General features: G+C 31.7%; 2 protein-coding genes across 2 annotated transcripts; both read right to left on the bottom strand.

Moving 5' to 3' along the window:
* Positions 1-500: 500 nt before the first annotated feature.
* LOC130739775 (uncharacterized protein At5g01610) lies at positions 501-2,664 on the bottom strand. The gene is made up of 3 exons (XM_057592173.1): positions 2,417-2,664; positions 1,459-1,513; positions 501-1,113 (listed from the first exon to the last, which is right to left on the bottom strand). Exons 1-3 carry the CDS (start codon positions 2,522-2,524, stop codon positions 734-736), a joined length of 543 nt encoding a protein of 180 aa, XP_057448156.1. The 5' UTR covers positions 2,525-2,664; the 3' UTR covers positions 501-733.
* Positions 2,665-11,724: 9,060 nt separating this feature from the next.
* Positions 11,725-13,487, bottom strand: LOC130735706 (xylan glycosyltransferase MUCI21-like). The gene is made up of 2 exons (XM_057587616.1): positions 13,288-13,487; positions 11,725-13,142 (listed from the first exon to the last, which is right to left on the bottom strand). The coding sequence occupies exons 1-2, from the start codon at positions 13,379-13,381 to the stop codon at positions 11,845-11,847; spliced, it is 1,392 nt and encodes a 463-aa protein (XP_057443599.1). The 5' UTR covers positions 13,382-13,487; the 3' UTR covers positions 11,725-11,844.
* Between the last annotated feature and the right edge of the window lie 2,635 nt (positions 13,488-16,122).

The raw sequence follows: 16,122 nt of genomic DNA, 5'->3' as shown, positions 1-16,122 counted from the left end.
CAAATCTCTTTCTCTCTTTTCTTATCTCTCTCTTTTCTCCACTCCATTCACACTTTTAGTTAAGTGTGAATGAAGCTTTATTCAAAGAAATGTGAAAATAAAATAAGAGCATGAATGAAGTACGTGAATGAATCATAGCTCAATCTTGTTTATTGCATCCTTACTAACTTCTACCATAAATGGCACATGATTAACAAAACTTACATCATATGTACTAATTATGCTGTTATCCAATAAAAACTCAGTATTGAACAACCTCATCACATGAGCAAGTTGAGCAACTCATTATTGGTATTTTATTAATTTTATATACATGGTGTCTTTCCTCAACTTCTTCATTTTCAACTTCCTCATTTTCGAAGTGTGTCATGTTGGAATTGGACGACAATAAAAACAACATATATAGAATTTCGTCTAAGTTTTGGCCCAAAAATAAACACCAATTGTTAAACGTTCATCAAATATTGCCCTCAAATTCACAAGAAACTTAAAATGCAAAATTAGGAAAAATGCATAGTTTCAACTTGCATTGCACCATTAGAGTCCCTACATGAGCTGCCAAATTAACAAACGTTCAATGAGACAATGAATGATCAGAACTGCAATACATCCAGCATATTTAGATAATATAGGGAAGATGATCCTAACTACACCTACTAATACTATGTAAATAGTTCCCATAATTTCCACTATCTATTCCATAGTAATCAGAATAATAACCAACATTATAAACTCAGAATTCTGATACTCTAACAGCATCACGAGGTGTATCATAAGCATCCTTTGGCCTTGACTTCTTCACACCAGCAGTAACCCACAACTTATCAGATTTGTAACCTTCAACTGCCACATTTGTCACCTTAACCCATACAAGAACCTTTGTTTTCATTCCCTCTATTGCTGAGAGCTTTCCCCTCGTAAGAACCCCTTTGACTCGGGTCGCGTACCTCAGTACAGAGGAGTCCTTGAAGCTGACCTCACATGCAGACGGCAAGTAGACAATCAGCTTACCCTTGACTTCATCAAACTCATAACAGATTACATTCTGGGGAAATAGCCCTGGCGGTAAATTGTACTCGCGGAGGAGATCTGGTAGGCTTTTCAGTGGCTTGCCTGAGGGAAAGCATTGGAAGAAAAGAAGAAAAGAGTGTTATTAGTTGAATGTATAAGCATACCTAAAGAGAAGTGAGACTAGTGTCATAACAGATAGGCCCTACAACAACTGTTAATTTGTTGGGGACAAGACTGACTACACAACAATGAAAATTAGAATATGGATGAGGGCACAATGTTATAAGTAGCATCAACATTGCAAGTTGTTCACAGAATATATCCTCAGTCCACTCCAACCATACATTAAAATTGATTTGGTTTACTTAATTTGGTGAAGCAAATCTTAGGAACCATGCATAAACACATATGATTATATGAACATTGTATGTCATAATGCTTTCAAACCTTTTAACTTGTTGAAAACCCATTTTGCCTTTTCTTCAACCGTACTAGAGAAAGTCTGCAAAAAAAACACCTTATGTCAGCAAAAAAACAAGGCCAAACTCCACAGTAAAATCTCAAAGGCAAGACAGGAAACATGATTGCTTGCTTAAATATAGTTTTTTCTACTTTGAATGTACAATTTTATCCAGCTTCAAGCTTTGACAAAATTTGCATAATCCTACTGATCTGAAGCTGATGACCAACTTGATATTTAAAGTACATAACACCAGGAAACAGGAGTATCTACTTGTTTGACATAAAATTCAAGGAATTTACACATCACACAAATATGCGCACAATTAATGAGTAATGACAGATCACAGAGCTATATGTGACATATTGTTATCTAGGAATATAGGCAGTAAACAAATAAGGACCACTCTTACAAATTATGAGCTATTCTAAATTAATAAAGGCACTAGCCAGGACAAATTCAGTGTTCTACAGTATCTAAACTTGTAGCATGCTTGAGTTAATTTCTATTTCACCAGAATCAATTCTGACACGCATAAGCTACTCAAAGAAGCTTCTCCCCATAATTAATTGTGGCTTTAAGATAAATGGTAAAAGAATTTTCAAACATGGGCTTACAAGAAATTACACAAATGACAAATCTGACGACTGTCACAGCCCCATAAAATTTCTCAAGATGAGGCCAAACCAAACCCACATTCTACCCAGACAATCAAACCCACATTCATTTCCAAAAAAACTCAATCCATGACAATCACTGGAACAAGCTCAGGCTTCTATTCAAATCTGGGGGGCATTTTAATCAGATAAAGCATGGAACTCAGCACATGGTTGTTCCTATTCTTTCAGATCTCTCATACCCCAAAAGGTAAAGTTACAACACAACCCACATTGAAGAAGAATGATGAAATGCAATGCAAGAGAAAGGCAGAAAACACAAACTCACAGAGATGTCTTGAGAGATGTTGGAAAACTCCTCCTTGGCCTTCTTGGAAAACCATGAGTCTCCAAGTCCCACCTTCAAGCTTGAAACCTTGGTGAGAGCTTTCTCCATTCTCACCCAACAACAACAGAGCTCAAGCCTCAAATGTGATGTGGGTGAGTGAAGGGATGATGATGATAAAGGCTTCACCTTTGCATCAAATGCGTCAAGCTGGCAAATGGGTAACAGACAAAGTACGCTAATGTACACACACCATACTGTACAAATCGCACATTTCTCGATTAACTACAAATTAAGATTTCTTTTTTATTTCTATTTTTTTTTTATTTTGCTTTTGAATAAAGAGGAAGGTGGAGATGCCTTTTTGTCGTTGAAATTTGTTGAGGAAGCCAAACTAGGATGTAGGATGAATCACTCTATGATGTAGGTCTAATCCATTTTTTCAGAGTAATACATACTTCATATCTACAAAATCCCGAATGATGTCTCAAGTAGTAAGAGCTACTAACATAAAGCTTGAGTGAGATGAAGGGTGAAGAGTACAAGATTCGAACCTTTAGGACGACTAATTTACTAATATTAATAATCATTGAACGTCATTTTTTCTTAGAGAAACTAAAATCAAACTCGCGCAAATTCATTGACTAATTTAACCATTACCCTTTAATTTATTTTTGAAAGGCCCTTAATTTTTAATTGAAATATCTACTAACTTTTTTGTAGAAAGCACTTTTATCAATCCATTAATTTCTTTAAAATTGTTTTTAAGCCTTACTAATGCACTAAACATACAATGAAAGTTTATGTTGGTGGTCTTTGTATCATTGAGTAAGCCTGTTGTTTACTTGCTTTTATTATTTCAATCAATCATATTTTTGTCATTCAATTTTTATACAATTTGAATGAAAGGATTAATGCTAAAAAAGTATTCTTCTTAGTGCATCATTAATAATTGGATAAATTAGAAAAAGAATTTACATTTCCATGCCACTTTTCCGTTTTCCCCCCAAAATATTTACAGCAGAAAACATTGTTTTTTAATCTTAATTTGCTTTTCGCCCTGAGGGTTGCATTTCATTTTTTTTTTACCATTTTAATTGTGATAAGATCTTAATAAAAATTCATTAAAGCTATATAAGAAAGATGATAAATATGTGGGGCAATACACATGGTGGGGTCAGAAACTTATATTTTCCAGCTCAAAAGACCAATATATAACGATGATCATAACATTGTATGTATATGATTGTATTTTGATTGATTGATTCTGATCGAAGCTTCCAATCATTGAGAAGAAAATGGATCCATGTGGAGACAGACCATGGATACCAGCTTGTACTTATAGTTTCCTCCAGCTGTTTCCTAACCTTTTTTTTAAGAGCAAACCCGTCACGACAATTTGCGATGGAAAACAAATATGTCACGAAAGTTTGAGATGCAAAAACAAATCGGTCACTAGTCTTGCGACGAGAAATACCGTCACAAACTCTTGTCAGCCTATTAGCAACGGGATCACAAAATTCTCCTTACTTCGTTAGTATGTTTGCGACGGAAAACAAATCCGTCACAGTTTTGCGACGAGTAAAGATGCCGTCACAAAGCTGTCGTCAGTGTTTTTGCGACGGAGAACATGTCCATCACGAAATTTTGCGATGGAAATAAAATCCGTCACAAAATCTTTGTCAGCGTATTTGCGGCGGAGAAGAATTCCGTCATAAATTCTCTTTAGTGCGTTTGCGACGAAGTTTCTACCGTCACTAACTTTTGCAATGAAAACAAATTCCTCACTTTTTTGCGACATAAAAATCCGTCATAAATTCTTTGTCAGCGTATTTGTGACCATCACAACAGCCTTGTAAGCGAGGTGAATATAGCAACGGAATATTCAAGAGGGATTAATGCTCTTTTGTTTAATAACAATAGCATTTATGGTTTACTAGCTTGTCAAGTGGCTATGGTGGGTTGTTGCATATGATGCATGTGGGTGGATTCAGGATTATCCAATCTTCATAAAGACATGCAATCAACTTGGCTTGATTTTATAGACAGGATCAGAAACATCAACATCGCCCATTTCATTGATCTTTACCTCTTGCTCATATGTTCTTGCCTTCATTTCTACTTTCTTCTTTACTAATGCCTCCACTGTTTCATATGCTAGGCAGGGGCGGACCCAGACTTTATATATCAGTGTGAGGTGTGGCTAAACATAAAAGAAATTATAGACTAAAAGAAATTAGGTAGATAGAAATTTTCTTGCTGTAGAAGTGTAGAAGATAACATAAATTCGAAACTGGGCTCACTGACCTATGTACATATGCTTTACCAGACAAATGTAACCAAATTCTACTTTATGATCATTTTTTGTTATTTCTGCTATTGAATGTTATGTTATGTACATGCAACCCACGGATTATTCACAGGGATATGAAATCACATTCTTTTAGATTACAACTTTGAAGCTTGAGTATGTGGTATATATATACTCTACTCATTCTAAGTTTGGTATTATTATTTCACTGATATTGTAGACTTTTTTACATTGGTGGTATATTTTTTACAAATATTTACCAATATAGTGCATTTTTTTTAATTACCAAGTTAGTGTATATCGCCACTTAGAGTGGCGATACCACTTTTTTTTTTGTTAAAATCGCCACTACCTAGTGGCGATACCAGTTTTTTATTTTACTTTCTTTATTTGCGACGGAAAATTCCGTCACAAAAATCTTAGTGCAAAATATAGCCAGCATTAGGGCTGAGCACGGGTCGGTTTCGGGCGGGCTCGGGTGTATTATATCGGGTTTTAACGGGTTTGAATCAAGCATATTCCAAACCATTTCCGACCATGGAAGCCTCGGATATGTCGGGTGCGGGTTGAATCGATGAGCGGGTTGTGCGGGTCGGTTAGAACGGGTATTGTAGAGCTTGGTGGAGAGGCTGTGTTCCATGACTAAGACAAGGTAGCGGCGGTCTTCGTTGCAGTGCCACCACCATTAGAGATGGTAAAGCTCTCATCTTGCATGGTTTTTTGTTCAAAGATGATTAACAATGGTGTTCCCTAGATGAAGCAAGGGAGAAAATAGAGTTGTGGAGAGCATAATAGGTACGGACAGGAAGAGAAGAGGGGGAGAAGAAGGAGAATGGTGCTGGACTGAAGTGGTGGCAGCGTGGTGGGAGAAGGAGAGCAAGAGAAGGACCAGAAAATTGATATGAAAAAGATAAAGTGATGAACTGATAACTCATGAAATGAAAGTATTTGATTTATTTCTCAAACCTCTTTATTTTTTTCACGTGAAAGGCTAGTAGCCTAGTATGACAGAAAGAAGAAGGCTTATTTCTTAATTTCCCCCCTAACATGTCATGTGAAACGGTGATGGACCAGAAGCTTTTTCTTTGATTAAGACATGCAATCACTTCTTTACAAACAAATGCATTAAATAATGACTACTTTTACTTTTTAGCTATTAAAAAAATAGAAAGCAAATGCCTCTCTGCGCAAATTGTAGAGTGCAGACTGCTGCAAGGCTAAAAAGTAGTTTTAATTTAAACACACAACACTGACATGCGGTCGGGTTCGGGTACAAGTGGATTTTAAATTCCTAACCCGCACCCGACCATTATCACCCGTATGAGACTGTTTTTTCATTTTGCCCTACCCGTCTACCCGACCCAACTCGACCCATTGCTTATTTTTTGGTCGGTTTTTTCGGGTTTGGGTCGGGCTGGATAATTCTGCTCAGCCCTAGCCAGCATTAGTGATTTTCTTCTTTTGCGACGGAGAATTCGGTCACGAAGCATATTCCATCACTTATTTTTGCGACGGAACCCTCTCAAGCTTTCGTCGATAATTCAGTTTCCATAATTCATAAGGATTTTGTGACGGATAAAACTGCCGTCGCAAATACATATCCGTCGCTAAATTTTTTGTGACGAAGTACTTCTCCTCCACATTCTGTCACTAGTGCTGTTTATATTTTGCACTATGATTTTTGTGACGGAATTTTCCGTCACAAAAGAAGAAAGTCAAAAAAATAAATAAAAGATTGGTATCGCCACTGGTAGTGGCGATTTAAAAAAAAAAAAAAAAAAAAAGTGGTATCGCCACTGGTAGTGGCGATATACACTAACTTGGTAATTAAAAAAAAAAGATACACTAGATTGGTAAATATATGTAAAAAGTATACTATCAAGGTAAAGTCCTTGATATTGTAAGCTAGTTATTCATATTTTTCACGTTATGGGTCTCGGATTTTGGGCTGGCCAAATTAGCTCTTGGTGCAAATACACATATGTAACCACACGAGTGATGGGAACTTTTGGGTGGGTAATATGTTTATAATTTTGTCTTTTCAATTCTTTTGTGGAGAGGTTATGGATTGGTGGTTTGTTTTTTAACTATTGCTGTAGGTGGCAGTACACATTCACTAATTTCAGTAAAAGAGAACATAGTACTAATGATTTATTTTTCCCCTCTTAAAGATAACCCCTGAATATGTATCAAGTGGTAAAGTGACTGAAAAGTCAGATGTGTATTCTTTAGGAGTCGTGCTTTTGCTCATTGCTGCAAGGAAGCCAGTAGATATATCTTAACCAGTTAGGCAAGAGAATCTAGTTGAATAGGCAAGTAAAGTACCTACAGAAACTAGATTATTCTGATCTCTGTTTAGACTCTTTAGCTACTGCAGTAAAATCTCACTAATCTGGTTTTTGGGGCTTATAAAAAAAACTAATCTGGTTTTTGGGAAGGTGATAGTGTGTTAAACTGTTGACTGTGATAGAAATTGATTTCTGTGCTTCTTCTTTTATGGAAATTTCTTATTGTCATTAGTGGAAAAAAGCATGAGATAATGTACATGGTTCCGGAGATAACCAATGTAGTAACCCAGCTTACGTGCATCAACTTTTAGAGTGGATCTGCCTGCCAGATTAATTTAGTGTCACAAATAAAATCAAGTAACATAGCCATATCAGGATAAATATAAGGTAGGCATAAACTTTATTTGGCAACCTCATATACATAAGGGTTTTCTCGAAACTTTGCCTCAGCGACAAATTTGCCATAGTATAGTGGAATATTCTCTTTGAGAGAGAGCCTTTAACGGAGCCAAAATATGATAAGAAAAGCATGGTTTCCACTAAAAGAACTATTTTGATTATATCTCTAGTTAATGTGAGATTCTTTTAGCAAAATTATTGAAGAAGTAATGTCATTATTTGGTAAATACACGCTCTTTTAATACTGCTGAAAAAGATAAAAATCTTATGTAACATGAGAAGCTTATTCATACTTACCATCATCTCCTGCTTTTACCAACCTTGGGAGGAGACCCTTAAAGTACATATTCCAAATCTTGCTGTTTATATTGATTGAGTCAGCACTGTGATGCAGAACCTAGTTATGTATAGAAAGGGAAAGTAGAACCTCAGATTCTCAGAATTGTTGAAGTCTAATCAGCAAAACAATGCAAAAACTAAAACCAGAAATTTTTTAATTTTATTTTACAATGAAAGCTAATCAATTTAGTTAACAGAAGTAAGAAGACATTGCTATTATTAGGGAACATCGAAAATGTATGGAGAGCAAGGTAGTCAAATCGAGATACGTATCGTGTATCGTTAGACCCTAATTCCGTGTCGCGTATCGTATCGTAACGTGTATCGTAAGATACGGACACAAAAAAAAATTAAGTCATAAATTAAATAATATACTAATATATCATCTAAATATAGTTCAAAATAATCAAAGATCCAAGTCATAAGTAGAAAAATAGTCTCACAAAGTTCAAGTTCAACCTAATTTCAAGCCATAAGCCAAACTAAAGTACTAAACATCAAAGAGATGAAATTAAATGCCCACTCCCTAATTCCAAGCCATTAAAGGGATGCTGAAGTTGAACGTGAAACATGAAAGTGCAGCCATAAGCCAAGCTAAAGTACTAAACATCAAAGAGATGAAATTAAATGCTCACTCCCTAATTCCAAGCCATTAAAGGGATGCTGAAGTTGAACGTGAAACATGAAAGTGCTGCTGAAGTTGAACGTGAAAGGGTGAAAGAATCAAAGAAAACATCACTTTTTTAGGGAAATTTACTAATTTTTAATGAAATTAAATTCCCACTCCCTAATTTCTAGGAGAGTCAGATGAAACGGCATTTGAAAAACTGTTTTTGTATCGTATCGGGATACGTATCGTGCGATACTCATGCAATATGTGCGATACAGGTCACGATACGAACACAAAAAGATACGTACATGGGATACGTATCGTTTGGTTGATTTTCGTATCGTATCGGGATACGTATCGTGCGATACTGACTACCATGATGGAGAGGCATAAAAAAGACAATGAAAACTAATCAATTCAAATATTTTTTTTGGTCAACCATTGATAATCAAATGAAATAAAATATAAAGTGGGCTGGCTTGTATTTTTCCTTGGGCATGGCTTCACGTGTGGCCTGACCCAAAAAGCTCATAGTGCAACCAATACTAAGTTCACTTAATCTTAAGCAAATAGTGAATATTCTCTGTATTTTGCCTGTGAAAGTAAATTAGGCCTATAATTCATTTTACGGAAATCATGTTGAATTCCATTTCCATTTTTTTCTCCCTATTTTCTGATTTTATGACTTTATGATTGTATAAAATTGTAGTAATAAACATCTATTAACTATAGGGACACAAATGCAGATGCATTTTCTTGTGTTTTGAGCACAGATGAGACATATGCAATATAAGGACTACAAAGCAATTTAGTGTTCTAAATAACACATAAAAGACTTAATACATGTGAGATTCCTCTTAGAGCATTATACGAATTTATTAATATTTGAATTGAAGAAGTGATGCTGATGCCCCCTTTTTAAACAGCATCACTTTAGTCAAGCTTAAAATAAGGATTAAAACTAGAAATAATACCCGTGCGTTGCACGGGTTTATTTACGCTATTTTTTTAATATAGTATAAAAATTATTATAGTGTAATTAAATTACCAATTTCAAAAATAACTTTTATTATAAATATAATAAAAAATCGTGTTGAGACATCAAAATAATATTTTTGGTATATTAAATTGCTCGTACTAAAGTTCTCTTTGTGTAAATAATTAATATTACTCAATTTTTTTTGAAAGTAATATTACTCAAAATTAGTAATTGATATTTAATAATTATCATTGAATTAATTTTAAAAACTTTGGTTGTAACCTATTTTTTATTTGAGTTCTCTGTTATTGGGTTTATTATTATGGATTCAATTGCAGAGGGGCTGATTTGTCATATATTCGGTTGTAAACATTGATACTTAGTTAGGGGAATATTGTCCCAGATGTTATTCCATTCTTTAATCATAACTAATCCTTAAAAATCAATTTAATAATTTATTTATTTAACAATTTGAAGAAACCTTAAGTGAATATGAAATATTTTAAATCAAGTAATAAGGTTTTAATATAAGTTATAATAACATATTTTTTTATACTGTTTTTTCCCTTTAGCCTTTGCTTTTCCTATTTTTTTCTATTTAGCTTTTATGTACTGTTTCTACTTAATTTCTTTGCTTTTTCCTTTTGTATTCTCTTTAGGGAGTTTGAACTTTTACCTATTCCATGAGAAAGATGTTCTCATAAATAGTATTTTTATTCTATCGAGAAAAAAATTTAAGTTTAGTCAACTTTTGTTATAATTTTTTTATCGAAAATGAAAGTAGTATTATTAATAATGAATGAAGCATGCATAAAAGGTTCTCATGGCAATTACAAAATATAAAAGACTTTTGTTATAATTTTTTTTCTCTGTTATGCTTCCTCAAGTTATTTTTACTTCTATATAATAGATCAAAAATCATATTTAAATAATATTTTTCAAATAATACGTACATTTCATATAGTAATAATAAATACCTTATAGAGACATTTTTTAAAATTTTCAACTATTTTTTCGAAATAATTTATTAATAAATATTATTTATAAGTAAAAAATAGTAATAAGTTTTATTTTTAAAAAATTTCTCAACATATGATAATTTAATAATTTTTAAAAAATTTATCCTTTCTGATAATTTTAATTGATAATTGTTATTAACAATTAGTAAAGAAAATTTCACATTTGGTCCCCCAACTTTCTCCTTTCTGCAAAAATCGTCCCCTAACTATGAAATTAGCGAAAACCGTCTTGGAAGTTTACACCCCACTGTTGTCTTTTGCGAAAATCGTCCCCCAAAATGACGGTTTTTGCTAATTTCGTAGTTGGGGGACGATTTTCACAGAAATGACAAAGTTGGGGAACAAATGTGCAATTTAGCCTAAAGAATATAAACAAATTATTATTAAAAATCTATTAATGGTATTAATGTAAACATAGTCAATTTCAATTATTAGAATTTTTTAAAAATTCACCTCAAGTTGTAATGAATAATTCAAATTTAAATATTTAATTTTAAATAAGAGAAATTGAAAAGTTTTAAATTTTAATATTTACATTTAAATATGAGAAGTTGAAATCTTTTACAATTAATAATTAATATATATTGAATAATAATGTGGATGTAGTTTTTATTTTAGTTTTCAATTTTTTTATTTAATTTATTTTCTACAAAATAAATTTATTATTTATTTATGTGTTTAATACTATTTTTTCAAGTCTGCTTTACATATGCATTTAAATAGATTTAGATATATATATATATATAGAAATTTTTTAAATTTTAAAAGTATTTATCTAAATTATTTATTCATAAATATTATTTTATTATTAATTTTTATTTTTATTATTTTTCAAATGCAAAGCTCAAGTCCTTTTTTTTTCCTTAAGCTCAAGTCAATTTTAAGTTTATGAATGTTGTTATTTAATATAAGTAGTTGAATAGTTTTTTATAATACTAAAATTTTCAGTTTTTAATTTATTTAATATTGTTATTTTTTAATGTATTTAATATAAAATTTTGAGAGCTTTATGGTTTAATGCACTTAATGCATGCAAAAACTCAAGTCTCCTTTACATATATATATAGATTGCTTTACTTTAGATGCCATATTAATATACTACTATTATGTGCCAAGTGATTGTATTCGGTCTCTCATTCTCACTAAAGGGTAAGCATAAGCACAATCATAAACCAATAGCTTCACTACCTATCTTATCAACATAAGATAAATATTAAACATTAGACTTTTTCTCACTTTTTTGGAGTGTATTATATTGTTGTTATATGAGTTAAATTAATTTTTTAAAAATGGATTAAATAAAATAAAAAGCGATCTCAATGAAACTAAGAGAACTCAAAGCTGATTAAACAACCCACATGAGTAATTTAGACAACCTCAATGGTTACTTATATAGAATTAAATAGACAAAAGAAAAGGATACATTGAGGGGAAAGAAAGCAAAATAATGTATATTGTTCAAATTAAAATGTAATTTACTATTAATCTAGTTGATACTACTCATAAATATCTTTGCCTTTTCATATGCTTTTGCCAAACACTTTCTAAATCTAAATATATTAATTTCTAAATTTTGTTTCTTCAAGTATATCCGTTTATTTGCCCCTTTTTCCTTAAGATAAGTTGCTGGATCCTTGATCACTAAGCTATCAGCTCCATAACTTAGTGACAAGCTGCTTTCATTTGCCTCAATCTTGTACTCAATGTATTGCAATCCCAAAATCTCAGTGGGTTTCTCATAGTAAGTTTTGGAGGCCCAATCAGTTCCAATTGGAACCACTTGCACCAACACTGAGCCCGGTCTAAGGAACAAAGAATTTGTCAAACCTGCACCATGCACCCCTAACAACACATGGCTTGTGTGAATCATATTATAGATATTGGCCATTGAAGACTTTCTTGATGGCTCCAACACATGCACATTGAACCCTACCTCCTCAGCTAACTTGATAACTTCATCTTGGTTCAAAATCACTCGGCTCGCATTCCCACTCCTACTCAACAATATGAGACGTGGCTTAGGGTGCTCGTCAGAATTTTGGTCCGTTGTATTAAGTCTGCTACTATTATTCTGTAACATATAATTTAATGGGGTGTTGGTGCTGCTCTTGGTGTATGCATTTTGAAGGAAAGCACGGAAATCAAGGAGGGTCTTAGGGTGTGGTAGCAATTTTGGGTTTATGATAATGGGCCCATGCTTTATCAACCCTATGGTAGCTGATGGGAAGCAATGTGTGGTGGTGATGTTGTTTGTGTTAATCACCTTATGGTAGGGACTAAATGCGGATAACAATTCAGCATACTTTTGGAACCACCAAATCCTACCATCTGTGATCACAAGTACAACGTTTTGATCCGGGAATAATGAATTGATGGTGATGAAGAGGGGTATGAAGTTCTCATTTATTTCATGGTAAAAGTTTCCGTTGTACCCGCCCGCACTGAATATAAGTGCCGGGGTATGATGTGTGATGTCACAGGACGATTTTGGTGGAGATGAGGTGAGAGTGAGTTCTCTAACGTAGGATATTGCATTTTTGTCATTCTTGAGAGGGTATGGATGGATTTTGAAAGGGATGTGGGGTTGGGCCCATGTATGGGGGCCCAATGTGGAGAGAGTTAACAAAGATGGGTCCAGAAGTGCTGGGGTGTCCACAGAGCAAATATCAAACTCTTTGTGAGAGGTGTCACATGAGATTTCACCATTGTTGCTGCCATCCAAATCCCATTCCCAATGTGAAATTGAGAGCATGTAAGCTAGTTTCACTTTCCACATAGTTGCATCTGCATGAACAAGTTGATGTTTTAACATAAAGATGAAAATTTCACATATACATGATGAGTTTGAAAGTATTTCTAAACATTTTAATTTGTAAGGAGAATCAAACTGACATTTTGAATTATATACTCCACAATATAGACAAAATACCTCGTATCACAGTAATCTGGAGAATGAAGATGAACCCCAATACTGCAAAACATGCTGCTAGTTTTGTCAATCTTGATGTCTTCGCTTCCAGCATGGATATTGGTAACTAGAACAACTGTTTAGCAGAATTTATGTCAACACCAGATAAACTCTGTAATATCCTGTTTGAGAATTTATGCTAATTCTCAATCGAGTGTTTAATGGCACAATGATAAGCCAAAGAATCGAAGTTATATATATGGAGAACAGGGGTTTCCAATTGAAATGTGAATCGGAAGCTAGAGTGTGTGATTGATATGGATGAACAAAATAGAGGCAGGATATTAACATGTGTAACACTCAAGAGATGAGAAAAAGAGCCATGGTAGCTTAATTTGGTGGATGATTACTGTTAGAGTTGGACATAACAAAGATTTTTCACACATTTAACATGACAAAATATATATATATATATATATATATAAATATATATGTGTGTGTAAATGAGACTTGAACTTTGCATTAATTACATTAAGCAATGCAAAAAATTCCTTTGTATTAAATAATTAAATTGAAAAAAACTACATTCGCTTTATTATTTATCATACTAATTATCAATTTTTAAACTTTTTAAATTCTCATATTTAAAATTAAATATTAATAGTATTTAAATTTCAATTATTATTCAAATAACAATAATTAAAATTGATTACCTTTTGTAACCAAAATAAATTGACTACCTTTACATTACTAACAATATTAGAAAGTCTTTAAAAAAACAATATTAGAAAGTTTTAATATATATACCTAATTGAAAAAGTTTCCAATATATTATATATTAAATTCACATTAATATTTATTTTATTTTATTTATCAATCACTATATATATATATATATATATTATTATATATGTAAAGGAGACTTGAACTTTGCATTAAATACATTAAGCAATGCAAAAAAATCCTTTGTATTAAATACATTAAATAATTAAATTGAAAATTAAAAAAAAATACATTCACTTTATTATTTATCATACTAATTATCAATTTTTAAACTTTTCAAATTCTCATATTTAAAATTAAATATTAATAGTATTTAAATTTCAATTATTATTCAAATAAAAATAATTGAAATTGACTACCTTTTGTAACCAAAAGAAATTGACTACATTTACATTACTAACAATATTAGAAAGTTTATATATATATATACCTAATTGAAAAAGTTTCCAATATCTTATATATTAAATTCACATTAATATTATTTTTATTTTATTTATCAATCACAAGTTCAGGGATGTTTAAAAAATAATAAATAAAACTTATTACTAAAATATATATATATATATATATACTAAATGTATTAAGTATTGAAGTTAAATATCATGGTAATATATTAAGTATTAAAGTTGTAAAATTGACTTGGGTTGTACATATATAAGTTAAAAATTTAATTACTTATTTATTTTCATTTTGCATTAAAATTTATATATTATTTTTCAAAATTTTTATGCATATAACTAAAAATTAAAATATATTAAGTAGCTGAAATATTAAAAGAAACTTGAACTCTTACATTAAATGCATTAAGCAATAAACAATTTCTACATTTGAATTAAAATACACTAAAAAATAATAAATTTCCTTTGTAAAATTATGTTAAATAATAAAATTATAAACTAAACAAATTGAATTGGCAAAAACTATTCAACCACCTATATTAAATAATAAAAAATTTAAATATAAAATTTGATTTGACATTTGCATCCATAACAAATATAAGAATTAAAATTAATCAATAATAAAATAATATTTATTAATAAATAATTGAGATAACATAATTTTAAAATAAAAAATGTCTTCATAAGGTAATTACTATTATTAAGTATTAGCTATATAATATAATACATGTGTGTATTATGTAAAAACGTTCTTTCACTGTAATTCTTTATCCATTATATATTAGTAAAAATCACTTGAGGAAGCATAAAAATGAAAAAAACTATGACAAAAAAGTGTTATTTTAAGTTTTAACAACTCTGAAGGGAGGGAAGAGTGTATTTTACTCTTTTTTTTCCTTTTTTGGTCAAAGAGTGTATTTCACTCTATAATATATCATTTCAGGTAACAAGAATTATGCTGGGCTTTTTTTTTTGGTCAATGAATTATGCTGGGCTAGTGGACTTATTGTGTTACATTTCAGCTTTTCAGGTACTATTATGTTCCATTTAAGGTACTGGGCTTTGATTGACAAAAAAAAGGTACTGGGCTTCAAACCTGGATTGGGCAAATGTATAATTGCCATGATTTATACATTTGTACAAGGATCTCTCATTTTATTCTCCTAAAAAACAACCACCCAATCAATTTCCTCCCAGTTGTTTTATTTAGTGCACATGATATTGATTCATGTTAAGCACTTAAGCCTGTGGGTCATCTATTGCAGCTAAAACTTCTTTGGCAGTATCTGGAAGCTTTATTTGTGGTTCTCAGCATAGTACATTTAATAAGGGATGGGTTTTTTATGTCAATTTTGCACATAACATGATAACAAAGTCATAATGTAACAGTTTTATGTATATTTTTTTCATAAAAAGTAATAGAGTCTCATTCTTGTGATAACTCTACAACTCATTTATCTGAGATACTTTTACTCTCCCAAAAGTAGGTGGCTTGCGACTCTCTGGAATGAAAAAATCTGTGCTTAATTTAGTTGTCAAATTATGAAATACTCAAAAACATTCTGAGATGTTGAATATGAGCCAATTTTACAGCTTAAATTAGAGAACTACTGATTTAAGATCAATGCCAACATGATTTTTCGGAATTTCAGGAGTCTTTTTCATACATGTGGCT

Source organism: Lotus japonicus, chromosome 2 (assembly GCF_012489685.1).
Source record: "Lotus japonicus ecotype B-129 chromosome 2, LjGifu_v1.2".
NCBI classification, from domain to species: Eukaryota; Viridiplantae; Streptophyta; class Magnoliopsida; order Fabales; family Fabaceae; genus Lotus; species Lotus japonicus.
This window is presented reverse-complemented; position numbering and strand designations above follow the sequence as displayed.